This window comes from Sus scrofa, chromosome 6 (assembly GCF_054392235.1).
Source record: "Sus scrofa isolate SSC_HxYL_T2T_F1_AM1 chromosome 6, Sscrofa_HxYL_maternal_Yorkshire_Landrace_v2.0, whole genome shotgun sequence".
In the NCBI taxonomy this organism is placed as follows: domain Eukaryota; kingdom Metazoa; phylum Chordata; class Mammalia; order Artiodactyla; family Suidae; genus Sus; species Sus scrofa.
The window spans coordinates 100,008,184-100,035,864 of record NC_139388.1 but is presented as its reverse complement, the minus strand read 5'-3'; the positions used below and the strand labels follow the sequence as shown (position 1 = coordinate 100,035,864).

The following is a 27,681-nucleotide window of genomic DNA, read 5'->3' as shown; positions in this document are numbered from 1 at the left end:
GCAGTGCTGCAGGGGCGCCAGGCAGAAGCGCCGGCACACGTGCTGGGGACAAGCAGGATCTGAGTTGTCCTGTCTGAGGGGAGGGGGTATGGCAGGTGCCCAGGCTGGGCCTGAGGGCAGCGGGCAGGGCACGGGTCAAGGAGGGCAGGGCGGGGGCAGAGCCCAAGCCTGCACCTGCCCAGCCGCAGGTGCAGATAGAGCCGAGGCAGCTTGAGCAGTTGGAGCCCAAGTGGCAGGAACTTGGGGGCTGGAACTGGGGGGGTTCCCAGGAGGAGCCCACAAGTCTCACACCTCGGCCTGCCACCCTCTCCCCCGCCAGGTGCACCTGATGAAGCCAGACGCGGTCCCCAAGGCATGCTGCGCGCCCACCAAGCTGAGCGCCACCTCCGTGCTCTACTACGACAGCAGCAACAACGTCATCCTGCGCAAGCACCGCAACATGGTGGTCCGGGCCTGTGGCTGCCACTGAGGCCATGCCGGGCCTTGGTGCTGGCCCCCACCCGGACAGCCCTCCACAGGCTGGGACCCCCCAACACCGTCACAGCTCGGGCAGGCAGCCCATATCCTGTCAGGGCCGGTCCTCTCCAGGCCCCTCTGCCCCCTCCCTGCCTGAGGTCGTGATGGAACTCTGGCCTCCAGTCCTGGTGGTCTGAGTCATCAAGCAGGGGTCTACCCCAGCCCCCTTCCCAGAGGCACGTGCTGATTGTCCTTCGAGGTTGGCAGCGTCCTGTCTGAGGATCTGCCCTTGTCCACTGCTGGCCCAGCGTCCTGTCTGAGGATCTGCCCTTGTCCACTGCTGGCCCAGCCACGGCCGGGCGTGCGATGAACTCAAAGGCCTCTGGAACCCTGGATGGCTCCCTCAGGCCCTTCACCATTCATGATGGGGTTTGGGGATGCGTAGACGGGTCCTGGCCCATTTCCAGTTCCCTGCCCTTCCCAGGTACTGGGCGCTTCTGGGCACTTTCGTTGCCCAGTGTGGCATTGCCCTCAGTGTTCTATATATGGGGCTCTGAATTACCAAATCGCTGGCCACAAGGACACATGTGGGTCACCTCCATCCAGAAAGAGCTGAATGAACATGATTTAGGGCCAAGGCCAATGGCATTTATCTTCCCTCTCTTCCTGCCTTGATCTGCTTCTGCTGTCTCAGGAAGAGACTTTGGGGGAACAAAAAATCTTGGGGGCTTCATTGACCCCCATCTGTCTGTCACCATGTTGAACCATCAGGAGCTCAGCTCTGCAGAAAAGTTATCTTTTCACTGAATCAAGTATGGTGGATACATCACGTGGCCCAGGATGGCAGCGCCCAGCACAGATGATACAACCTCCTTTACCTTGTGCACAACAGTCAGTAATCAACCTCAATCTTTTCTTTCACAGCTGGAATTTCAAAATGATGAGCACAGAACTCTAGCTGGCACCGCCAACAGATGAGAGTTGGCATGTGATGTGAAAACTGTCTGCCATCTCCTGCTAAGGAGCCATCCACTGTGCCTAGAGCAACGCATCTGGGACACTGGGTGGCCTGGGGTCAGGTGTGGGGCAAAGGCAGGGCTTGTCAGCACCTGCCCATGTCCGGAAGTTGTCAAAAACAGGCTGGTCACCCAAGTCACATCACCCTATGTGCCCAGGAGCCCTGCTCTTATTTCTTGGGGCCTGTGAGCCAAAGAAGAGTCCCCTCTCCCAGGGGAGTGACAGGTGGCAATTAGGCTGAGCTGGGTGGGGAAGTTCTCGGAAACCACTGTTCTCCTTGGAGCAGCCGCCAGCAGCTGGAGTATTTATTTGATTTCTGACTTGCTAAGCCTGTAATTTACCTGCTAGAGCAGACAGAGTCCAGCTGCCCAAACTGTGTCATTAAAAGCAGATCCGGGGCCCGCCCCAACCCACGGGCACAGCCCAGGAAGCGTGTCCTTGGAATTCACTTTGCGCCCCTGAACCTACTCTCCGGGAACGCAGGTCTGGCAGCAGGGGTGGAGGCTGGGCCTTGCTGCGGGACAGCAGCCCCTCTGCCTGGACCTGGGAGGGACTCTGGGAGCAGTGCACAGGAAGAGACCCTCCTTATGGACACAAAAAGTGGTGAGCTTCCCATCAGTGTAGGGATCTAAGCTGTGGCATGTTAGGGGACATGACTTGTGGGTGGCCTCCTCCTCTGGGCTTCCCTTTCCATCTTGAACATGAAACATGGACTTGTGATATGCACAGGGCCTTCAGCCAGGGAATCTGTCTACCAGCCCTGGCTCCCAGAGGCAGCCTAGTAACCCTGAACAGAGCTCAGGTGGCCATCGTGAAGCAGAGCTGGCATGTCATGTGGAACCTGTTTGTTGGTCCAGTACTTATCTAACAGTTCTCTCTTCCCAACATCAAGGATTGTCATTTAGGTCATTTTAAATCTCAAATTAGCCAATTACCTTGACAACTTTTTTTTTTTTTTGGCTTTTTAGGGCCGCACCTGCTACATATGGAATTTCCCAGGGTAGGGGTTGAAAGAGCTGTAGCTATCGGCCTACACCACAGCCATAGAAACGCAGGATCTGAGCTGCATGTGTGACCAACATCACAGCTCTTGGCAATGCCGGATCCTTGACTCACTGAGTGAGGCCAGGGATGGAACCTGCATCCTCATAGATACTGGTTGGATTCGTTTCCACTGGGCCACAACTGGAACTCGCAAAAACTAATTTTCTTATTTCACCTGGCATCTTTAGGCCCCGTGACTGGCTTGCTAGGGGTACACCAGGAACGTGTCGTGTTACCCAAAGGGTGGTGGGAGATGTGGGGTACACCTCACCTGTGCGTAGCAGGAATGATTAGGAGTTACAATCCTCCTTCTTCAGGCAGAACAATTGGAAAACAGTGAGTTGCCTCTGTACCTGGCCGTTCTAGCAACTTTCGCCATCCAGTCACCAGAGGAAATCAAACGAAAAAAGCCCTGAGTGGTGGAACAGTTGTGAATGGACAGAAAGCCTGAGCATTTAATTCCAAGAGTTATCTGTATGCTGAGCCAAGCAATGTGGCTACAGTCCAGGTGCCAGCATTTCCCAGCCTCTGGCTCAGGGCCTGGCTTGTTTACCTGGTTGCACCAGGTGGGAAGGATAAATAAGGGTGGGCAGTTCAGACCCACAGATGGCAATGAGGAATCAATGACAGTTGACAGGCAGGGAGGACACGTGGGTGAAGAGATAAAAAGAAATGCACAACAGTCTCGGTATCTGCAGGGCATTCCTGGCCTCAAGACCAAGTCATTATGTCAGGATCACTGTCTTCAAACTAAGGTAGGGCGGTAACATGTTCTGGAAAAATCCCTAATAGGAAAAGAGGCAGCAGAGCAAAAAGAGATTTTTGGAGCCAAATGGATTTGAATCCTGGTTCTCTTTCACTGGAAAGCAGGATAGTGGCTCTTTCCTTCCAAGCTATTAAAACGATCATGTATATACACATTTAGGATGATGTCTGGCATATAAATGCTTAACTGATAGTTGTTGGTATTATTACAAACAAATTTGCTAATTTTGAGCCCCTTCTGTGTTTGTCTACCAAACCTCTCCTCCTCCCAGAATGTATTCTGTGGGTGACAGTGTTTTATTTCAGAACCGTGCTTTTTCCACCGCAGTCCTTGGAGGGCTGGACTTGTGTTCTCAATGGCTTTAAAAGCCTGGGACAAGAACGCTTTTGTCCACTTTGGCCAGAGCCGTGACACTGCGTTCCGTGTTCCCAGAGACCTGGGCATCCGAGTGGCCTGAGGGCACTCAGCCCCACCAAGTGCCCTCTGACAGGTTGAACAGGGGGTTGTCCATCCTGAGTTTTACTCCCTATGGGGAGGCCTTTTGCAAGCACTTAATCCACTTTGTAGAAACTATTTTTCATTTATTACTAAAATAATGCAGTTTTGGGAGTTCCTGCTGTGGTACAGTGGGTTAAGAATCTGACCGCAGTAGCTTGGATCACTGTGGAGGTGTGGGTTCGATCCCTGGCCCAGTGCAGGGGGTAAAGGATTTAATCCCTGGCCCAGGAACTTCCATATGCCATGCATGTGGCCTTTAAAAAAAATGATAATGCAGTTTTAGAAGAAATTTTGGAAAAATCAAAAAATAAAATTTATTCAAATCACCATAATCCTACAAGTCAGATAAATACACTATTAATATTTTGGTGAATTTATTTCTAGGCTTTTTTTCTTAGGATACATATAAAATACACGTTTACATATCACACATAGGTATTTATGCAAAACTGGGGATCATACTGTATTATATGAACAGCTTTAGATGTGCTTTTCCCACTTTATTATATGGTGAAGTCTTCCCTGTTAATAAATATTTTTTGAAAATACGGCTCTCTAGTTTTCCATCACTTGAACTCTACAAGATTCAGTTTTCACCACTAAAAATCTCTTTCTCGTTCCAGCAGCATCTGGAGCAGACATGCTGCGAGAAACACTAGCAGTCACAGGACCGGTTCTGGGGCCACAAACCCAGGTCTCCTCCTCTGTGCGGCTGGCACAGATGGGGCCTGACGCTGGAACAAAGGCCTGAGAGAGCCCTGGGGTCCACTACCCACAGGCCAGAGCCTACTAAGCAATAAGGCCGGTGCTGTGCAGTGAGCAGCTGAGCAAGGTGACCAGGCCGATGCTCCCCAGGCTCTGGGCCCCCCTTCCTGTCTGGCAGTGCAGGGCCCTGTGACTTTCTCCCCCAAGCTTTGGGCCATCCTGCTGCAGACTGAGGCTAGAGCTCAGGAAACTCCCCCAGGACTCCACTACAGTGGGGGGTGGGGGGAGATGGCCAAGCTTCCAACCCCAGCTCTGCCATGTGGTTCCGGGCGACCTGTGCAGTGGTGTGCCTCTGCACAGGGTTCTGGTGTGAAGACAGTGAGATAATACCCACGGACACTCAGAAGGGTACTGGGAAGGCCACTGGCATGGATGACTCCAAACCTGCTGAGCTTTCCAACCTGCTGGCTGCTCTCAACCTTCCCAGGATATCAGGGAAGAACAGAAAGCAACAAAGTCATTGTCAAAGGAGTGGTCCCCTCTTGGGATGGCTGTGCTAAGTAAGCTCTTCACACACATCCTTCCTTGGCTCCTGCTATCATACTGCTTTACTAAAGCCTGTCCTAACGCCACCAGAGTCCACACTCGAGGGTGGGATGGGGTCGGGGGCCTCTTTTGGCAGCTCCAGAAGGACCAGGGGTAACTATGTGGTACGGTGCAGGCACGAGGAGGCAGAAACCCAGCCAACTGCAGCAAAGGGAGCTCAGCTGAGGGCTGGGAGTCCATCTGGCATGTGAGGGCCACAGGGAGGGCCGGAGTGTCATCATCCCTCAGCAGGCACTATCCTGGGATCTCTGGGGCTAGGGAACTCAACGCTACAGGCCACTGCTGGAGCATCAGATTTCTACTCAAGATGGAAGAGCCCAGCCCAGCCGTCTCTGAATGATCTGAGTGATCTATCCCACAGGGAGCTGTCCAGAGGCTGCAGGGCCCAGGCCTTGCTCAGAGCCTTCAGCAGATCAGGCTTTAAAGCCTGGCTGACCAGTCCATGGAATGGGAGTGAGGAGAAGCTGGCCTGGCTTGAGCAGCAGACAGTGGCTGCACACAGGGACCAGAATGTGAGCTCAGCAGGGCTGGGGCCACCTGTCTCATCAGTGGTCAGCAAACTTCTTGCAAAGATTCAGATGGTAAATATTTTAGGCTTTGGGACCATGCTGTTAATTTTATGTGTCAATAGGCTAGGCCATGGTATCTACTTTTTAGCCAAACACCAGTCCAGAATTTGCTGTGAAGGTATTTTTCAGATATGACTGACATTTAAATCAGTAGACTTGGAGTAAAGCAGATGACCCTCTACAACTATGGTTGGGCATCCGTGGGAGAGAAAGACTGGGGTCACCTGAGGAAGGAGGGATTCTGCCACCAGCTGGCCTTTGGACTCAAGCTTCAACATCAACTATTCCCTGGGGCTCGTGTGCTGGCCTGCCCTGCAGATGGCAGAATTGTGAGCCCCCACAACTGCAGAGCCAGTTCTGTAAACTAAGTCTATGTACCTAGACACACATCCCATTGGTCCTGTTGCTATGGAGAGCTCTGGTCAGGGACCACACACGATCTGTCACCAACACTGCCACTGTAGTTAGGAAGCAGCCACAGACAACATGTAAACAAATGGGTGTGGCTGTGTTCCAGTAAAACTTGACTCACAAAAACAGGCAGTGGGCTGATTAGACTCAGGGGGTTTGCTAACCTCTCATTCCCTCACAAGTAAGTATAGTACAGGGCATGGAGAAGGCACTCTGAGTAATAAAGTATCAAACATCTGTGTTGGAGTTCCCGTTGTGGCTCAGTGGTTAACGAACCCAACCAGTATCCATGAGGACGAAGGTTCCATCCCTGGCCTCGCTCAGTGGGGTAAGGACCTGGTGTTGCCGTGAGCTGTGGTGCAGGCTGCAGACACGGCTCGAATCCTCCGTTGCTGTGGCTGTGGCCGGCAGCTACAGCTCTGATTCGACCCCTAGCCTGGGAACCTCCATATGCCACAGGTGCGGCCCTGAAGAAAAAAAAAAAAAAAAAAAAATCTGTATAATGAAGGTAAAATAAACAAATGATTCACCGAGACTGAGAAGTACACCCGTTGGCTGTGAGACTGGCAGCATGATACGGGAGTAGAGGCACTGGAAGACAGGAACTTTCCCCCTGATTTCCGTGGTCTTGACAATGGTCTGACAAGGGTACTGGCTTAAAGCTCTCTCACCTCCCTCTCAGGGACTAGCCCAAGGGAGGAAAGCAAAGCTGTGGGGAAGATGCTGTGCCCTACTTCTTTGTCAACCTATCTCAGGGAGACAACTGAGCTTTAGATGTGAGCTCTGATAACTCCCAGGAACTAGCTGGAGGCGGCAATACAAAAACTAGGATTTATTTTACCAGAAGAAAATGTCTAAGAGTCACACTGCTGGGCCCAGGAGAGGCCCTGGCAGCAAAGGCTGGAAAGGCCATGCACAGCTGTCCAGAGGGAAGGGTGGCACTCGGGCCCTCGGCCACACCTGGGGCAGAGCCAGAGGAGGCCAGGCTTTGCCCGCAGAGGAGCTGCCCCATGCTGACCAGGACACAAGGCCCTGCTGCCGCCAACAGGAGCCCTCTGGCACCTCACGCGTACTCCCCACAGTCGGAGATGATCACCTTCTGCTTGGGCTTCCCGTCCTTGCTGCCCTGGGCCTTCGGGGCAGAATGGAAGAGGCCGAATCAGGGAGGGAGCAGGGAGGGTCCAGGCGGCTCAGGGACACCCGGCCCCGCCCTCCCCACCCCAGCCTCTCCCTCCTGCCCGGGCCCCCCTCCAGGCCCGGAGCCCCCCTCCTGCTCTCCCACACGGCCGCCCACCTCAATCTGCCGCAAGACGTCCAGGCCTTCCGTGACCTCCCCAAACACAACGTGCTTGCCGTCCAGCCAATCTGTCTTGTCACACGTCAGGAAGAACTGGGAGCCGTTGGTGTTTGGGCCAGAATTGGCCATGGAGAGCAGGCCTGGGGAGAGAAAGACCAGGTCGGCTCCCTCCACCCTGCTCTCAGCTCCCGACGTCTGGTAGCAGAGGCCAGAGTGCTGGAGTGGGATGAGGCAAGGGCAGGGAGATCACGTGCAAGACGGAACTGCTGGCGTCTTGGGTCAGAGTGGTTTCAGTGGACTGTGGGGTCAGAAGTCTGTCTAGAGCGGGTGGTGAGAACAGGAGGCAGAGAGCCCACATAACTTCTTTAAGAAGTTCTGCTTAAAAGGAGGACCGGAGGCAAGGGTGATGGCTGAGAGGTGTGAGTCAAAGCACTTTTAAAAAAGACTGATCCTGGAGTTCCCATCGTGGTGCAGTGGTTAACGAATCCGACTAGGAACCATGAGGTTGCGGGTTCGGTCCCTGCCCTTGCTCAGTGGGTTAACGATCCGGTGTTGCCGTGAGCTGTGGTGTAGGTTGCAGACGCGGCTCGGATCCTGCGTTGCTATGGCTCTGGCGTAGGCTGGTGGCTACAGCTCCGATTCGACCCCTAGCCTGGGAACCTCCATATGCCACGAGAGCGGCCCAAGAAATAGCAAAAAGACCAAAAAAAAAAAAAAAAAAAAAAAAAAGACTGATCCTGCGGGCTTGTACGCTGATGGGCTGGCCCAGCAGAGCTGGGAAATGCATTTCACGGGGTGGGGGTGGGGCGGGGGCCCAACTGCAGAAGCCAGGCTCCGAAGTAGGGGAGAGGGCAGGGGTCCAGACCACGAGCAGAGGGGATGCCGCCAAGCCCCTGTACCTGGAGGGAAGTCAGAGGGGGAACGTGTGGACACGGTGGAGGAGGCCGAGCGTCGGCTGAGGCAGAGGGTGACATGGAGGCTTTGGTAGTGAAGGAGGGATGGACGGGAGCTCTAGCTAGTAAGGCTGCCGAGCGCCCCCTGAGGAACTGCAGGAATGAATTTCAGTACACTTCTGCGTTTTCTCTAGTTGCTGGGGCCCAACCACTGAAACTTTACTGGGTATGTCTGACGGAGTGAGGCGGGCAGTGGGGTTGAGGGAAGCAGAGGGCCTACAATGGCGGACCACAGAATCTAAGCTAGGCCGATAGGGGGTGTGGACACGCGGGCAGATGGATGGAAACAAGCTCGCTCCACTCCAGTGACGCCAAACCTTTCTCTTCTGCTCATTGGGTGGGTCTCCTGCAGACCCCGACCCCTCAGCCAGAACCACGGCCTGTCACCCACCCTGCGGAGCCATCCTGCCCCAGCCCGGCCTGCTCGTCACCACCTGCCCATGGGGTCCCACCTGGTCCCGTGTGCTTGAGGATAAAGTTTTCATCATCAAACTTCTTCCCATAGATGGACTTGCCCCCAGTGCCGTTGTGGTTGGTGAAATCGCCGCCCTGGCACATGAACTGGGGGATGATGCGGTGGAAGCTGCTGCCCTTGAAGCCAAAGCCCTTCTCGTGGGTGCACAGGCAGCGGAAGTTCTCTGGGGCCCAGAAAGGAAAAGGCACCCGGGTTAAAGAACAAACCAAGAAAGCCTCTCTCTAACTAGGCTGAAATACCACATTCTACTTGTTTAATGTTCATTTAGACCCTTGAGATACTGACATCTTGGAGGACTGGAAGGGATTTCTGGTTAAAGAAGGAGTGATCACATGCATTCCAGCTCTGCTCCAACTAAACTGACAGTGAAGCAATTTTTAAAAAGAAAAACCAAGAGTTCTTGTTGTGGCTCAGTGGGTTAAGAACCCGACTAGTATCCATGAGGATGCCAGTTCAATCCGTGGCCTGGCTCAGTAGGCTAAGGACCTGACATTGCTGCAAGTTGCAGTGTAGTTTGCAGATGCAGCTCAGATTTGGTGTTGCTGTGGCTGTGGTGTAGGCTGGCAGTTGCAGCTCCGATTCAACCCCTAGCCTGCCTGGGACTTCCATATGCCATGGGTGTGGTCTTTTTTTTTTTTTTTTTTTTAAAAAAAAGAAAAACCAAACAGGATCTGAGAAAAAAAACAAGGGCACCTCTTTGTGACTTTGAATTTGGCAATGGTTTTCTTAATTGTGACACCAAAAGTATAAGTAACGAAAGAAAAGATAGGCAAATTATACTTCATCAAAATGAAAAACTTTTGTGCATCAAATACTCTCAACAATGTGAAAAGGCAACTTAGGGAATGGAAGAAAATATTTGCAAAAATCTTATCCCTGAAGGGTTTAATACCCAGAACACACAACAAAATCCCACAACTCAACCACAAAAAGACAAACAATTCAGTAAACAGGTAAAAGATCTGAATAGATATTTCTCCAAAGAACATACACAAACGGCCCCTGCCCCTAAACACATGAAAAGATGTTCCACATCACTAGTCATTAGGGAAACGCAAATCAAAGCCACAGTGAGATCCCACTTCGTATCTACTAGGATGGCTACAATAACAGAAAACAAGTGTTCATAAGCATGTGGAGAAATCGGAACCCTTAAACACTGCTGGTGGGCATACAAAATAGTGCAGCCACTGTGGAAAACAGTTTGGCAGTTCCTAAAAAGTTAAATTAGAATTACCGTAAAAACTAGCATTTCTACTCTTAGGAAGACACCGCAAATAACTGAAAACAAGTACTTGAACATATTCGTATATGAGCGTTCACAGCAACACTACTCACAATGGCCAGAAAGTGGAAACAAGGCTCAAGTGTCCATCAACATGTGAATGGCAATTATCCAGTCATGAACATGAACAAGACACTGAGATACAGACACCCCTTGAAAACACTAAGTGATATAAGCCAGACACAAAAGGACCATTATGCGATTCCATTTACATGAAATATCTAGAAGCGCAAATTCAGAGAGACAGAAAGTAGATGAGACGTTACCAAGGGCTGGTGGAGAGAAGAATGGGACCTACTGTTTAATGGGTACCAAGTTTCTGTTTAGGGTGATGGAAAAATTTTGAAAATAGATGGTGCTAAGAGTTGTACAACACTGTGAATGCAATTAATTCCAGTAAATTGTGCACTTAGAAAAATGGATAAAATGACCAAAAAAGGTGTGTGTGCGTGTGTGTGAGAGAAGAGATTAAAGCAGCAAAAATCTTTGAAACCTAGAAGACAAACAGATGAGCCATAACCGATACAGCAGACCTAACAAAGCTGAAGCTTACACTAGTAAAGCAGAGAAGTAATTTATGGGGCAGAAGCTCAGATACGAGGTGAGGATGGTTCTCAAAGTAGGAAGTCAGACTGAAGGCCTGTTTAAGAAAGCAGCTAGCCCCCAGAGGCTCTCCCTTCCCTGGCCCTGGCTGCCAGCTGGAGCTCTATCTACCCTCTGGCAGGTTAAAGCAGAGGGTCTCTGGTCTGGGATGCACTACACATCTCCAAGGGCTGAGACACAATGACAAATGGAGACTGAGTTAAGGTTTATCTACTGCTCCCATCTCACTCACTATGATAGCAAACAGATGGACACAGGACCACTAGCAAGAGACTGGAGGCTTCTCTGTGACACTGCTCTGTCCAAGGGACCATAACTCAGGAACACTGACATCCAGGGTCCAACAGAGAGAAAATCCCCTTCCAGTGGAAGCCCCAGTCAGGAGGCCTTACCGATGTCCAGGGAGTTCCCAAGCAGATTTTTGGGGCCCTAGTCTTAAAGATGAGGAAGGCATCTAATGTGAAAAGCAAAGACTAAAACAGACCAATAACGAAGCAGAACAAAATTTTAAAAACCCAGAAAAATGTGACTTAAAACATAAGCTGTATACAAAGGAGAAACTTCAGTGATATCCCAAGACAAAATGATAGTACGTGCATGGAATAAGCACAGGATGCTATGAAAAAGAACATTTAGAAAGGTCCCAGAATGAGAGAAGCAAGAAATTAGAAGGGACAAAAAGCAAAGAAATAATTCAAGGAAATTTCCCCAAACCAAAGGATAGGATTGTCCTGATCGATGGCTGTGATATGCAGCACAATGGCTCACCAAGCTGTCCACGTCCCCATGGACCTGAGAATACGTTACGCTGTACAAGGGAAAAGGCACTTTGCAGGTGCGACTAGGGTTATGGACACTGAGGAGGGGAGAGCAGATTATGCAAGTTGGCCTCATATATCACAAGCCTTTAACCAGAGAACCTCTCTCGGCTGAAGTCAGAGAGAGTTCAAAGTGGATGGAGAGATTCAGAACATGAGAGAGACTAGATCTACTGTTTCTGGCTTTGAAAACAGAGGAAAGGGGCCACAAACCTCTTGAAGCTGGGAACAGCCCTCAGCTGGCAGTCAGCAAGGAAATTGGTACCTTGGTCTATAGACGCAGGAAACTGAATTCTGCTGATGACCTGACTGTCTCTGGAAATAGATCCTTCCCTAGAGCTTCCAGTAAGGCATGCAGCAATCTAGCCACCACCTTCATTTTAGCCCAATGAGGCTTGTGTTGGACGCCTTGCTTTTGGGACAGTCAAGGTAATAAATTTGTGTTCTAAGTCTGTAATAATCTGTTACAGCAGCAGAGAAAAACTAATGCAATGGGGTCCACTGAATATCCAGCATGATGGATGGAAGGTGACCTACTCCAAAGGCACTGTTTCAGGACAAAGAGACCCTCCTAGCCTCTACACCAGTGTTATCTAACAGCTATTAAGCACTTGGTTAGTGTAATTAAGGAAATGAATTTTAATTTTATTTAACTTGAATTAATTTAAACTTAACTAGTCACATGTGGCTAGTGGCTACCATACTGGACAGCTTAGCTCTAGACAGAAAAAAAGTTTTTTATAAAGGACCAAGCATCAGAATGACATTAGACCTCTCCAGAATTCTACTCCCAAACTATCAAATGGGAAAGTAGATATTTTCCTACATCTGCCTCAAAAAACTCACTCCCCCAAGCTCTTTTCTCCAGAAGCTACAGAAGCATGGCCTCTACTGAAATGAGGGAATAAACCAAAAATGACAACAGAGGTGCCAACATAAGAAGTGAAAAGAGGAGATCTCATGACAATAGCTATGCAGTGGGCCTGGAAAGCCACTGGTCCAGGCCAGAGGAGGTCAGAAGCTTCCACGGAGGAAAAAGTGAAACTGAACATGATGAGAGAGTTATACAAGCAGGAGAATTTGGGAGAGACTCAGGAATGTGTGCACAGTAGACAAAGCAAATATGAAAATAAGATAATTATGAATTCCAAGGAAAACAAAATGGAATATATGAAAAGAAGCTATAATATGATGCATTCATAGTTAAAATAACCCATGACCTAACCAAAACTATGGTAACAATACAAGGAAGATGAAGGAGCAGAAAAGGTGATAGAAAAGCTAATCCTTATCTTCTGAAGTGGGAAGCCAATAGATGTCTAAAATGACAAAACGAAAAGCAAAAACCAGGAAATAGCAACACAAATCTATTATCTACCGATACAGAGGTGAAAAATCAAAAGAATCCATGAGGAGTTGAAGCAGCAATGGTGTTAGTGATGAAGACAGCACCGGGGCACTGCTGCTTTTTAAAACAAGCTTTGTCCAGAGGCCCTGTTGTGATGCAGTGGAAACAATCAGACTAGTATCCATGAGGATGTGGGTTCGACCCCTGACCTCGCTCAGTGGGTTAAGGATCCGGCATTACTGTGAGCTGTGGTGTATGCTGCAGACATAGTTTGGATCCTGTGCTGCTGTGGCTGTGGTGTAGGTCAGCAGCTGTAGCTCTGATTTGACCCCTAGCCTGGGATCTTCCATATGTCATGGGTGTGGGCCTAAAAAAAAAAAAAGAAAGAAAGAAAGCAAATAAATAAATAAGAAAGCTTTGTGAAACTAACATTTTAAACTATTTGTCTACAGAAAATTTAGATTTTAAAGAAGAGTAAATAGGAGTCAGTATTTAACAAATGACAAAATACTTAAACCATTAGTTAACAGTAATTACTTCTGAAGGGTAAACTAGATGTAGAGAAGACAAAAAGACTTAAATTTTCAATTCACTGCCTTCAATATTGTTAGAATATATATATATATAATACGTGAGTAGTTCTTTTTTTTTTTTTTCTTTTTAGGGTCGCACCTGTGGCATATGGAAGTTCCCAGGCTAGGGGTCAAAACAGTTGCAGCTGCCAGACTATGCCACAGCCACAGCAATGTCAGATCTGAGCCACATCTGCGACCTACACCACAGCTTGCAGCAATGCTGAATCCTTAAACCACTGAGCGAGGCCATGGATAGAACTTGTATCCTCATGGACACTATGTCAGGTCTTAACCCTCTGAGTCACAATGGGAATTCCTGTATGTAGGTTTTTTTTTTAAAAAAAACCCATAAATACATGTTTACTTATGTCAAAGAAAAATAAAAAGACTATTAAAAACCAGTAAACTACTACTTACAAAGCTTTAAAAATGCCTGCTCTGACTCATCTGTTACTAGATCCCACAATGTGAGATGCTGCAAAGCAACTTGGGTCAGAAACAATGTCACAGGAATGGAGGCACTGAGAATCTTGGGAAGGCTCACTGCTCAGCCACCAGCTTCCCGCCCTCCCGACAGGAGTCCTGCTCACCTGCTGTCATGGGAACGACGTCTGAACGCAAGAGTATCTGGATGCGGCCGGCTGGTTTGTTCCCAATCTTGATGTCCATGTACACTTGGGGGTTTGACCGGGCCTTTTTGGCAGTGGGCTCCCCCTGGACGAAGGAGAAATGGCCAGGTTAGAGACCTCCCTTACTCACTGGAGCGAGTGTTCTTCTGGATCCACACTGGAACCCAACTGCAGCGAGCAGGCTCGGCAAAGTGCTGATAGGGAAGGCCCTGAGCCCTGACAGCGCTGCAGCGGGTAGAGGCCACAGCCACGGTCCCCAGCTGGACATCTAGTGACACAGGACCTCAGTACCCTCTGCCTGGAGCCCCATCTGCAGGCATGTTTTCTCATCACACCCCCTCAGCATGTCAGCTTGCTTCGCCATCACCCTCCCCTGCAATCACAGATCAGTAATTTTCTGGTCTACAACACAAAACTCTCAGCATCTTCAAACCCCTCTTAAAGCCCACCCCCCTTACTCCAGTTTAATGGACCCCTTTCTGTAACACCACCCCTTCCTTCTATGCTCAGCCCTGCATATCCACAGGCTGGCTGCAATGGAAGCAAGCAGGGCCTAAGTGCTCAGAGGACTGCGGAGGAGCCTGGGCCTTGCTTTATCCTCCAAGCAGACAAGGCTGGGCAGAGGAGACAGTTAATACAGCTGTCACATTTGCTCCAAAGAGAAAAGTCAAGCGTCCTTAACTTGCTTGTGATTCAGTTTAACTAACACTGAGGTATCACACTGGGTACTGAGGGTACTGTGATGACTCTGCTGCTAACAAGGGCAGCAGCATAGCTGTAACAACAAATACTCACACAGCACTTGCCAGGTACAGGGGACTATTCGGAACATTGTATGTGATCTGTTCATTTCATCTTTATGACCACCTGTGAGATCAGTGCTACCATCATTTCCATTTTAAAGGCGAGGAAACTGAGGTACAATGCAGTTCAGTAACCTGCCCAAAGTCACTCCCACTCCCAACCAAGTCCATTTTCTTAATCACATTATCCCACCTCACATTCCACATTTATATTAACAAGATGCACAGTACAAAGGCCCCTGTCCTCACAGAATTTACTGACAAGAAAGAGAAAGGCAATAAGCACGTGAGCAGCCTATACCAAAGCAAAGATATACAAGGAAATACAAAGACTGGTTTTACCAAGGGTGTAAAGTGTGGTCTGCAAGGTGAGAGGTGGGCAGGGTCAAGGCCTTTATCCCCTGGGACCGATGATGGGTAGCTATGGAAAAGTTCTTAGCAGGAAAGTCAGATGATCCATCTTATGCTTTAAAAAGATCTAGCTGCCCTTATGACAGATGGGAGGGGAGTAAAACTGCAGCTAGAAGACCAGTTAGGAAGCTACTGCAATTACCCAGATGAGATGAGAAGCTGGGCGATGGAGCCAGGAGAGGAGGAGGGATTCAAGGAAGGTTTAAGAGAAAAACTCAGCAGATTACGATGCACCGACTCTACTTTAATGAGGGGTCTAGGGTGACCTAGGGTCTCTCCACTGACATTCTCTATGGGCCATTACTGTGCTCTGCTTTGCCACGGATGGTGGCAAATTAGCGAGCTTGAGAGCACAGGAAGAACAGGATCAGAGAAGGGAGGCATCCATTTTAGGTAGCTTTACGCTGCCTGTGAGACTCACAGCACAAATCTGAAGCTTGGCGGTTCCTATTGTGGCCCAGCGGTAATGAGCCTGACTAGCATCCATGAGGATGAAGGTTCCATCCCTGGCCTCACTCAGTGGGTTAAGGATCCAGCGTTGCCGTGAGCTATGGTGTAGGTCGCAGACACAGCTCAGATCCTGAGTTGCTGTGGCTGTGGTGTGGGCCAGCAGCTGTAGCTCCAATTCAACCCCTAGCCTGGGAACCTCCATGCACTCTGGGTGCGGTCCTAAAAATTGGGGGAAGGAAGGAAGGAAGGAAGGAAGGAAGGAAGGAGGAAAGAAATCTGAAGCTCAGGACTAGAAACAGAGTCCAAAAAAGTCAACAGCACAGAAGAGATGGTGAAAAATCAGAGTGACTGCCCCTGTTTTGGTCAAGAGGGGAGACAGAGAGACTCCGTGGGTCAAGAAAGAAATCCAGAAGAACATGAAGCAGAGGGGCAGCCTGAGAGGCAGTGGTAAGAGGCAGGCTGAGGATCAGGAGAAGGTGCCACCGTGGGCTCTCAGGAGACCTGGACCAGTGCACAGGATGCAGGGAAGGACCCCAACCCTGTCCTGCCTTCCCTATGTCAGGACAGCAAGACTGTGAGCCTGGGGCTTGATGCTTCAGGTAAGGAGGGAGAATGATGAGGAGGGGCACTGGGGTGCGCTCACTACCCTTCCTCACCTCAGCGTAATCACAGAACAGGACCCGAGCCCGGAAGCTCCTCACGCAGGGCACAAGGACGAGGAGCCTAAAGCTCCTCTTTAGTTCACTCAACACCACCTCCAACAACACATAAAAGTTCAGTTTTCATTCTCTCCGCTTTTGTATATATGTTTGCAAATTTCCATAAAACCTTAAAAAACAAAGCCTCCTGTGAGACATGCCAGCCTGCAATCTCACCTCCTGGGTTTCTACTTTGGGAGGCTCTGAGCCTTCTTCTTCTTTATTCTCTTCAAGAGTCTTTCCAGAAAACTTCTTCAACCAGTCATCATCAGACCAAACTGAAAGGAAAGTGAGCAAAGATGAACAAATTCAACCCATCAGCCAACTGCTACTAAGCAGACCTTACTCTTTGGTCTTTTTGCCTAGAAGACTCTGCCTTGGGAACTCCCAGGGGTAAGGTCAGTTCCCGCAGGGTCTGCCACCCTGAAGTCCACCTCTTAGCAGGACTGAGGGAAAAAGCTCTGCCTCACGGAAAGGTGCAGCCTTCACTGGCCCAGGCACTCAATGGCACACCCCAGCGTCAAGTGCTGAGAAAACTGGGACAGGTAAGAGATTAGGCAGGGTTTCTCTCTCGTAAGGGAAACAATTACCCTGGCACCCTGGCTTTGCTGAGAAACTCAAACTCTTTTTATCTCCCTACAAAGATGGTACATATTCTTCACCAGCATAAACCACCCTCTACTCCTGACCACCAGAGTGCTATTCAGCTCCTACTTCCAAGAAAACAGGGACAGGAAGGCAACCAAAGCCAAAGTGGAAGATGTGAAGGGGAACCTGTGTTGCTCCCACTCACCTGGTCGGGAAGAGCCTTCCTTAATCCTCATTGGTTTTGCCAAATTGACACGAATTGTCCGTCCAAAGAGCTCAGATTCATTCTGAAAAGATTGAAAATCCAGCTGCTTAAACCATTAGGTTGAAGTAAAATCAGACAGCTTTCTGTTTACTTCTGATACATCTGAGATAAGCTCATGATTTGTTCTCCCTTAATCCCTGAGCCCCTAACAGCAAGCTATGCACCTGCCACGCAGCAGTCTCTGGGCAGGAAATTTCCTCCTTGGAGCCATCACACACCTCCTTTCTTTCAATACCAGGAAAGACTTGTGCTACCAAAACTGACTCAAGATTCAGAGCACTCTGAAATTACGAGGATAAATGTGGTTTCTAAGTACACAAGTTCACCTCCAAGTCAAGATCAGCCTTGAAAGGGTAAGAAGTGAGAGATGAGGAACATGTTTGGTGAATAGGTAACAGAGAATAGGAATAAAAGAAAATTTTTGTATCCAAAGATAACTGATACCAGGAAAGGTCACTTAATGTGAATCCACTTGAAGCAGTGAAGAAAATATAACGGTAAAAACGTGAAGGGGAGGTAGTTCCCTTTGCAGCTCAGCAGTTAATGAACCCAACTAGGATCCAAGAGGATGCTGGTTTGATCTCTGGCCTCATTCAGTGGGTTAAGGATCCAGTGTTGCCTTGAGCTGTGGTGTAGGTCACAGATGTGGCTCAGATCCCACGTTGTTATGGCTGTGGTGTAGGCTGGCAGCTGTAGCTCCAATTCAACCCCTAGCCTGGGAACCTCCATATGCCACAAGTATGGCCTGAAAAAGCAAAATAAATAAATAAATAAATAAATAGATAGATAAATAAGTGAAGGGTAGGAGCTCCCTTGTGGTGCAATGGGTTAAGGATCCAGCATTGTTACTGCAATGGTTCGGTTCACTGCTATGGTGCAGGTTCGATCCCTGGTCTGGGAAATTTCACATGCCGCAGGTGCAGACAAAAAAAGAAAATACAGTTAAAATTCAGGTTTAACTACGCACTAATTTGTAGAACAAAAATGTAATGGAAGCTGATTAATTCGCAGTATTTTCTTTCCAACAAAATACTATCAACGGTATGATATATCTTTGTGGTGAAAAATCATAAGCATCTCAAAGATGAAATAATACTCAAGAGCTGCATCATTTCCCAAAAGGACCTCTCCAGGCTATTCCAATCATTTGCATCAGCTGCACACCCTATCATTCTCCTTACTGAATTTCCTAGTTGTTAACTTGTCCAACACATCATGAAATCCTGCCTCTTTTTACAAAATACATGATTTCATTGTACAATCTGTTTGCAGTGGTTTGCAATTTCCTACCCTAGACAGGGTCAGCCAGTTAGAGTGGTCAACAAGGATGGTAAGGATTTACATTACTGTCAAATGGGGAAAGATGTTTGAGTAGGGACAATTTTTTAAAACTTAATTTAATTTTTTAAAAATGTAAGTATAGTTGATTTACAAAGTGTCAATTCTGCTGTCAGCTAAGAGATCCAGGCGAATATATACACACACACACACAATCTTTCCTCATATTATCTTGAGTAAGGATAATTTTATAAGTGATCAATACACAGTGAATTTTTTTTTCTTTCTATGACCACACATATGGCACATGGAAGTTCCTGGGCTAGGGGTCGAATCAGAGCTGCAGCTGCAGGCATACCCCACAGCCATAGCAACACCAGATCTGACCCACATCTGCAACCTACGCTGCAGCTTATGGCAATGCTAGATCCTTAACCCACTGAGCGAGGCCAGGGATTGAACCCCTCTCCTCGTGGAGGAGACTACATTGTGTTTTTAACCTGCTGAGCCACAATGGCAACTTCCACAGTGGATATTTTCACATGATGAAATTCTACTTCCCCATGCAACATTGTAACTTGGGAGGTTCTGCAAACCAGTTTATGAATAAAGACCCTCTGTACCATCAAAAAGTAACTTCTCTAAGTATGAGGATTCTCAGCCATACCATGTTGTCAATAGCTGCTGCAGCATCCTGCCAAGGAAAGACAAGGAACAAGTTTAGGCATGCAGCTCAATGCTTCCTGTGGTGTCTAGACACATGCTCAGTAGGAAAACAAAACAAAAACTAACCACCCCACCACTGCCAAAAAACAAAACAAAACAAAACAAAACAAAACAAAAAAAACCCAACAAGAAAGTTCTCTGTTGGTGGCAAAGCTATTTGCAAGAAAGTGGAAGGCAGAGAAATAATCGCCAGTACTGCCATGTAAGAATGTTCAATGAGCAGAGCTGCAGAATCTCTGCAGAGCAAGAGGGGCAGCACCTGACAGTCTCAGATGTTAACCACAGCCTCCAGTTTGATTAAGCAAGGGAAGCTTTCTTTCAAATAGCACTTTTTGTCTCTCTGGAACCATCACCATGAGGCTCAGAAACCCAACCCAATGGCGAACAGCTCCCTTTGTAATCAGTAACAGTAATAACAGAAGCCAAAGACTTAACACAGGTAATAGAATTTTCTCACCTCGGCCAACTCAAACTCAACAAAAGCAAATCCTCGGTGCTTTTCTGAAAAGAAAAGAAAAGAAAAAAAAAAAGTAAACAAAATCACAATTACCACGGGGGCAAAGGGAAGAAGCATGTGGTCATAAGGAAACTGAAGTCTGTCATATGTCTTATCCATTCACTAGAAAATTCTATTCAATCACTATTTTGGAAAAAGGAATCATATTCTTTGGTTTTTCCTAGTTTAAACCACATTTCAAGCTATACTGAACTGTTCTGTAGTGAATATAGCTAAATAATGAACTGTACTTTTAATCTTTAAAATAAGAATACAAGGAGTTCCCTTGGTGGAGCAGCAAGTTAAGGATCCAGCATAGTCACTGCTGTGGCTTGAGTTGCAGCTGTGGTGTGGGTTCGAATCCTGGCCTTGGAACTTCTGCATGCCATAGGGTGTAGCCAGGGCGGGGGATGGGGGGAAGGATTCAGTTCTTCTTCCAAAGCTAAAGTAAAACCTTAACCTTTGCATGCAAGACAGCTGGAAAAATGAAGTCATTTAATCTATCAAATTATCCATTTCAAATACACATTCTGAACAACAACTTTGCATAAAACATGAGTCCTAAAACCTGAGTAAGGACACTTAGTCTTTACCCTCCACAAAATGCTAATCAAAATAGAAAGGCCAAGTGCCCAACAGTGTTAATTAACCAATTAACCTTAGAGAGCCAATACAACCAAAGAAAATTTACCCAGATGTGCAGAGGCTAAGGCTCCTCTCTTAGGGCTGGGCTTTCCTGCTACCCTGATTAATAGCACAGCTGCCAAGAAGGGGGGAGATGAGGTAGAGTAAGTAGTTTGGTAAGTAGTTTGAAACAACATATCTCCACGTAGCTCAAAACCAATCTTCCTACTGGCTAACTGATAACTGTCTTATCTCAAATACAACAGATAGGACTCTGCAAATTACAGCTCACAACTGCAAGCCTAAGAAGAGTCCTGCATTGAGATCACTGTCATGCTGCCCAAGGCATATCTCAAATGCACTGTGATATGACCTAAATGTTGTTTTTTGGTTTTTGTTTTTTTTTAAGTTCTCTTTCTAGCAGGAGAATTCTGAGCATGAGAGACACTAAAAAGCCTCACCTGTTTCATAATCCAGAGGAATCTGGATATCTGTGATGTCTCCAAAAGGGATAAAAGCAGCATGAAGAACTTTATCATCCACCTCCTCTGCAAGTCCACCTGCAAAGAAGCCAAAGGCCTTTTGAGTTACTGCCCTCCATTCTCTTGAAAAGTCCTTGCTATTCAGATAGCACGTGACCGCCAAGGGGGTCTTTCCATCCAGTCCTTTGGGTACACAAACACCCCTCTCATCTGCTCCCTCATGCCTACTTACGAAGCACACTCCTTTCACCCTTCTTTAAGATTCTCATCTGGGAGTTCCTGTCGCAGCACAGCAGAAGCGCCCGTTGCGGCACAGCAGAAGTTAATCCGACTAGGAACCATGAAGTCGTGGGTTTGATCCCTGGCCTCGCTCAGTGGGTTAGGGATCTGGCGTTGCCGTGAGCTGTGGTGTAGGTCGCAGACGCGACTAGGATCTGGTGTTGCTGTTGGCTGTGGCTGTGGCATAGGCCGGTAGCAACAGCTCCAATTAGACCCCTAGCCTGAGAACCTCCATATGCTGTGGGTGCGGCCCTATAAAGACAGAAAAGACCAAAAAAAAAAAAAAGACTCATCTGAAGTAAGCCCCAGGATTACTGCAATAACTTCATAAATAACCCCCACAAAACCAACCAGTACCATCATGGAAACGTTCAGATTTTAACCCATCATTTCTCTGCTTAAACTACTTCGAAGGTTTCCCACTGTCCTCAGAATAACGTATAAACGCCTTAGCAGTGCACATAAGGTTTTTCACAAGGCCCCGCCCACCTCTTCGAGCCTCTCTCCCCTTGCCCCCAAGTATCAGGCTACTTTACACCTTTGGGCTTTTGCTTTATGCTCCCTTTTAGTAAACACACCTGCCCTACTTTGGCTGACTAACTGAGACTCATCAGCTCCAGCGTCACAGCATTCTATAAGTGTGCTCTCAACTCTCCAAATGGAGGGTCATTTCTTCCCGAACTCAGGCCCCTATCACCATTGTCCACCAAAGCACTCATCAAATTACACTATTAACGTTATTCCCACTTTTACCCGGCTAGTCTGGGAACTCTTTCCTTAAAGGCAACAGGGGGGCTGAGCCATCTCTGCAAAGAATGTAAAGTGAATGGGCACGAGGATTCAGAGGTCCCTAATATTAAGCTAACACTGGCCTGGGCCCAAGAGGTGAAGAGGTTCCTGTGAGTTTAGCGGGCTTGGAAGAATTGAAGTGATCGTTGGGTCTCGGGGTCCCACCCTGAGGCCAAGCAATACCGCCATAGATGCGGCCTAGACAGCTGCTCGCCGGCCTCCGCGTCCGGAGACCTGTCCAGCTCCACGCCACGACCCACTCACGGCCAGGTTCGCCCAGACTCCACTTAGCACCCGCGCCTGCTCACCCACGTACAACACTCGCTTGGTAGTGGCCATCTTGCTCGCACGCTCTTCCGCCGGAAGCCCGCTCTCGGGCCCCGCCCCCGCGTTCGGCGCTCGCAGGCCCCGCCCATTTAGGCGTGGGCCTAAGCGGCTTCCTACTCGCGGTGATTCTCGCCCGTATTGCGCAGGTGCATGTCGGTGGGTGAGGGGGGGCCTGGTCCCCGCGCTGCCTTTGCGCTGTCGTGAGGAAAACAGTCCTTTGAACAATCAGCTGGAGTCCGCAAATAATAAACTACCAATAAGCTACGGCCCGCGGTCCACCCTCGCCAGTTTGTTTTTGGACAACCCCGGAGCCACAAATAGTAGCTGGAAAAAAAAAAAAAAATCCAAACAGGAATAATATTTCCTGACACATGAAAACCATATGAAGTTCAGGAGTTCCCGTTATTGGCTCCGTAAGTTAAGAATCTGACTAGTATTCCTGAGGTTGCAGGTTCCATCCCTGACCTTGCTCATTGGGTTAAGGATCCAGCGTCGCTGCAAGCAAGCAGCTGCCTAGATCACAGATGCGGCTGGGATCCTGCCTTGTGGTGGCTGTGCTCGCTGTGGCTGTGGTGTAGGCTGGCAGCTGCAGCTCTGATTTGACCCCTAGCCTGGGAACTTACATATGTCGCAGGTGTGGCCCTAAAAAAGGAAAAAAAAAAAAAAAAAACTGTATGAAGTTCAATTTTCATACACAAAAATTTATTGGAACCCAGACATGCTCATTCCTTTAAGTATTGGTCTGTGACTGTTTTCACACTGCAAGGGCAGACCTAGGGCCTATAAAGCTTGAAATATTTACCATCAGACTCTTGAGGAAAAACGTTTGCCAACTCTTGGAATAAAACAACTAATACATAAATCACTGATCGACATGTTATACAATATAATAGGGCCATCTACTTTAGATACAGCAGTGGGTTAAGATCTCCCTGAGGTCATATTTAAGCTGAAACCTGGAGGAAGAGGAGCCAGAGAGAGGAGGAAGTAGAGAAAACAGTTTCAGAGAGAGGAGACAGTGTCTGTGTGTTCAAGAAACTGAAAGGCCAGAGCATGGGGGTTGGGGAGGGGAGGGGCAGAAAACCTTAGGCAGGCAAGCTGGGCAGGGATCAGGTGATGCAGGGCCCTGTAAACCACGTGGAGGATTTATAAGTTTTGAGAAACTACTGAAGGTTGTAATAGGGAGTTCCATGGTCACATTCATGTTCTAAAATAGTGCTCTGGGAGTTCCCTGGTGGCCTGGAAATTAAGGATTGTTGTCACTGCTGTGGCTTAGGTTCGATTCGTGGCTCGGCTCGGGAATTTCCACATGCTCCTGATGCAGCAAAAACAAACACACAGACAAAACAAACAAACAAACCCTCCCATCACCTCCCCCCACCACCACTGAAGGAAATGAAAAAGCCAAACATATGGTTTGTCCTTGTCTAAGAGGTAGCAGCAACAACAGCGCCCACCTTCTGGGCAGCTTCTTTCTTGGCATGATGAGCCTGTAGGACCGCTACAGCTTCATCCACCTGTGAGAGATCTCCAGGTGGTCAGTGACATCTGAGGAGAGCCCCTCCGTCCCTCCCTGGCGCCCAGGCCCAGCGGGGGCTTCTGGTGTGAACTGCTTTCTCACATGCCCACAGCACAGCAGCCCTCCGATCGCAGGTGAGGCACAAGGAAGAGGTCATGGGGGCAGAAGACCCCCCCCACACACACACATCCTGAGCCAAGTGAGCCGAAGTGACAGGGTCGGAGAACCAGCTCACCTTGGAGCAGAGAGACTCGGAGGACTCCAGCATGTGCAGCAGCTCCGAGTTGTCAATCTCCAGCAGCATCCCCGTAATTTTCCCAGCCAGGTTTGAGTGCATGGTCTGGATGAGTGGGAACAAACGTTCACCTGTGGGAAGGTACTCCATTAAAAACCCAGTAGAGCCTGGATGCTGGTGTCCAGGTCAGTAACAGGCTCTGGCCCCCTCTTCTGCAAGCATGTGGGTCACTCACCCAGCATCTGCTTCTGTTGGGGGGTGGGGTGGGGTGTTGCGGCCGGCGTGGAGGCGGTCAGCTGCACGTGGACTACAGGCCTGAGAACCAGGAGAGGAAGAAACCAGGGAAAGGGCATATGACAGTTGTCAAGGTTAGGACAGTCCAATCATTCAATACTTGTATGCTACCACTCAGAATTCCAGAAGAGGTGGAAAAGGGTAATATTCCCTGAGCAAATTCAGTCCACTGAGAGGGGAATGGTGGGAATATAAACACTATATAGATTCCTCTGTACATATTCATGTATATATACAATGCAATACAGTCAGAAAAGGGAGGTGAAATGAACCCATACAGGACACACCTGCTCTGTGTTGGGCCTAGTGCTAGGCAGCTATTTCCTCAGACATTTAGTCCTCACAATTTTTTTTTCCTTTTTTTTAGGTTTTCACGTGCAGCATATGGAATTTCCCAGCCTAGGGGTCGACTCTGAGCTGCAGCTGCTGGCCCATGCCACAGCCACACAGCAACTCAGGATCTGAGCTGTGTCTGTGACCTATACCACAGCTCATGGCAACGCTGGATCCACGGATCGAGGCCAGGGATTGAACCCATCTCCTCATGGAAACTAGTTGGGTTTGTTACTGCTGAGCCACAATGAGAAATCCAAAAATAGGAGTTCTCATTGTGGTGCAGTGGAAACGAATTCCACTAGGAAATGTGAGGTGGTGGGTTTAATCCCTGGCCTTGCTTAGTGGGTTAAGGATCCAGCATTGCTGTGAGCTGTGGTGTAGGTCACAGACACGGCTCAGATCCTGCGTTGCTGTGGCTCTGGCATAGGCCGGTGGCTACAGCTCCAATTAGACCCCTAGACTGGGAACCTCCATATGCCGTGGGTTAGACCCTAAAAAGACAAAAAAAAAAAAAAAAGAAAGAAAGAAAAAGAGAGAGAAATCCAAAAATATTCTTTGTATAACTTTAGAAATATTTTGTATTTTCCTTTGTAAATGTCTAGCTTTTTTTTTTTTTTTTTTTTTTTTTTTTTTTTTTTTTTTTTTTGTGGCCATGACTGCAATATGCAGAAGTTTCCAGGCCAGGAACTGAACCTGAGCCACAGTGGTGACATCCCCAAATCCTTAACCGCTAGGTCACCAGGGAACTCCTCTAGCACACCTTTTATAGGATATATCCCTAGATACAGAATAGTTTTTACTGACATTGTGAATGGTATCTTTTTGCCTATTACATCTTTCAGTTTCTTATTCCTGCATTTGGTAATCTATTGATTTTTGTATGCTGATCTTATATCCAGTAGCCCTGCCAAACTCTTTTACTAGTTCAGATAGTTTTTCTCTAGATTTTCTCAAATTTTCTAAATTGATCGTAATATAATCTGAAAATAGAGACGGTATTGTCTCTTCCCAATTTTTATCACTTACTACATTGCCTAGGAAGTCGGGATAATGGTCAATAGTAGGGTAACAGCGCAATCCTACCTGTTCCTGACTCAGTGGAAATGCTTCCAAACTTTCACCTTAAGTTTAGGTTTAGATTTGAGGTAGGTACCTTGAAAAGTTCCCTTTGATTAATTTGCTGGGTTGTGTGTGTGTGTGTGTGTGTGTGTGTGTGTGTGTGTGTGTGTGTCTTTTTTGTCTTTTTAAGGCCTCACCCACGGCATATGGAGGTTCCCAGGCTAGGGGTCGAATCGGAGTTGTTGCCTCCGGCCTATGCCAGAGCCACAGCAGTGCCAGATCTGAGCCACGTCTGCGACCTACACCACAGCTCATGGCAGCGCCGAATCCTTAACCCACTAAGTGAGGCCTGGGATCTAACCTGCAACCTCATGGTTCCTAGTTGGATTAGTTTCCACTGGGCCACAACAGGAACTCCTGTTTTTGTTTTTTTGTTTTTTAAATAAGGAAACTTATTAAAAAATGTTTCAACAAAATGTTTCATTTTGTTGAAAGTTATTTCTGAATTTTTGAAAGGATGATCTGATTTTCTCCTTTACCAGTTAATTGACAAATCACAGTGAGAGATTTTCTAATGTGAAGTAATCCTTCTGTGAGTAAAGGGAAAGTTGATGTCAGGCCTGGGCTGATGCAAGTCTGCCTGACAGTGACCTTGGTCTTCCAAATACTGTTTCCTTGGAAACAGCAGAGTTAAGATAAACGGGGGTCATCGGGTATGCCTCCTTTGTTGTGTGCATAAGTTTAGGGGAGTTGTCAGTGGGCTCACACAACCAGAATGGTGTATATGATTGGTGGGAAATAGAGGCTGCAGCTTCTATGAGTCAGGTGACCCACACACACCTTGGATCTCCTGTGGTGGCTGTTCATGACCTGTGGATGAATGACAAAAGAACCTCTGTACTTGGGTAGCTGCGGGGCCTCCCAGGAAGATGAAAATGGCATCTGTCTATCTCCTGCTTTGTAGTCTAGATTCAAATCTGTTTCTGTCTCATGAGTCTGTTCATCAACTTGAACCCATAATCACGGTCGTGGTACTATACCTCCCATTCCAGGGGTCATGATAGAGGATTTTTTAATATGCTGCCAGATTCTATACACCAGCATTTTATTTTAGGATTTTTGCAAATATATTCATGATTTGGGGCTAAATTTTCTTTTCTCATACTAGCATCCCAGACTGGTTTGGCATTAGTTACGGAAGTCCACAATTCTTATCTGCAATTCCAGAATTCAAATGGTTCTGAAAAGTAGCAATAGGGTTTTTTGGGGGAGGGGGTACCTTTTCAGCAAACTCATATGGCCACTAAACCTGATCTGAACTAATGTGAGACTATTTATACTTTTTATTTATCCCATTTGGTATATTTCATGGCAGAATATTAATATATTTGATTGTAGGAGACCGGTGCCACTTGTGCTGGGAGTGTCATACACAAGTTACACACTACATTATCTTTCTTAACTTCTAAACCCCAAAAAGTTTAAGATGAAGGATAGTGAACCTATTTTAGCCTAATAAAATAAACCAGTCAGAGTTCCTCTTTTGTTTTGTTTTGTTTTGCTCTAGGGGGAGTGGTATTTGAAGTAGTTTGCATAAGACAGGGATGGTTTGTTGTTTCTGAAGCCAGCTGGCCTTTATGGTTTTGTGTATGTGTGTGTGTTATTTGTGGTGGGAAACATTTTTCATGGCAATCAATTCTTTGGGGCCATTCTGTTCTGCCTTACCTAGCTGGGCTAAGCCTTCCTGCTTACCTCTGAGAAAGTCTGAAATTGCAGTTCAAAGAAATTTGAGACACTAAGGACCAGTTGTTATTGGGCCATTTGATTTGTAGAAACTGGCTCTTTGGCTGGACAGTTTGGAAGAAAAAGGCTTTCAGGGTTTGTGTTTGCTTGGTTATGAGACCATGTTTTAATTTCACCTCTAGGTGGCAGTCACGGATCATAAATTGGCAGGCTGTTTTAAAAAC

At 47.8% G+C, this 27,681-nt stretch overlaps 2 protein-coding genes across 15 annotated transcripts in view; one reads left to right on the top strand and one right to left on the bottom strand.

Moving 5' to 3' along the window:
• Window positions 1-4,327, top strand: part of LOC100620374 (bone morphogenetic protein 8A) — a 32,957-nt gene extending 28,630 nt beyond the window's left edge. For both annotated transcript variants that reach the window (XR_014807516.1, XM_003356326.6), the window contains one exon: window positions 320-4,327. Coding sequence is in view for 1 of the 2 variants with exons in the window: in XM_003356326.6 (XP_003356374.5) it covers window positions 320-469 (150 nt within the window). In the remaining variant the exon portion in view is untranslated. The remainder of the gene's footprint in view (window positions 1-319) is intronic.
• Window positions 4,139-22,377, bottom strand: PPIE (peptidylprolyl isomerase E). 13 transcript variants are annotated; one of them, XM_021095990.2, is made up of 11 exons: window positions 22,128-22,302; window positions 21,109-21,407; window positions 20,856-20,954; window positions 19,732-19,775; window positions 19,216-19,242; window positions 17,211-17,292; window positions 16,595-16,695; window positions 14,017-14,140; window positions 8,775-8,960; window positions 7,367-7,509; window positions 4,139-7,204 (listed from the first exon to the last, which is right to left on the bottom strand). In XM_021095990.2, exons 2-11 carry the CDS (start codon window positions 21,143-21,145, stop codon window positions 7,136-7,138), a joined length of 912 nt encoding a protein of 303 aa, XP_020951649.2. In that variant the 5' UTR covers window positions 21,146-21,407; window positions 22,128-22,302; the 3' UTR covers window positions 4,139-7,135. The 13 variants fall into 13 exon arrangements, with proteins under 13 accessions (XP_020951649.2, XP_084820153.1, XP_084820155.1 ...); XM_084964027.1 differs by having other exon boundaries at window positions 17,211-17,313; window positions 22,253-22,302; XM_084964029.1 differs by having other exon boundaries at window positions 22,253-22,302.
• Window positions 22,378-27,681: the final 5,304 nt, after the last annotated feature.

Excerpts from the sequence above, each read along its gene's own strand:
- PPIE (XM_013999195.3), bottom strand. The coding sequence starts at position 22,133 with ATGGCGGTATTGCTTGGCCTCAGGGTGGGACCCCGAGACCCAACGATC. Across the intron at positions 19,243-19,731 it reads TTGAGTTTGAGTTGGCCGAG|GATGCTGCAGCAGCTATTGA; the intron begins GTGAGAAAATTC and ends TTTCCTTGGCAG. Across the intron at positions 7,510-8,774 it reads CCTCAAGCACACGGGACCAG|GCCTGCTCTCCATGGCCAAT; the intron begins GTGGGACCCCAT and ends TTCTCTCCCCAG.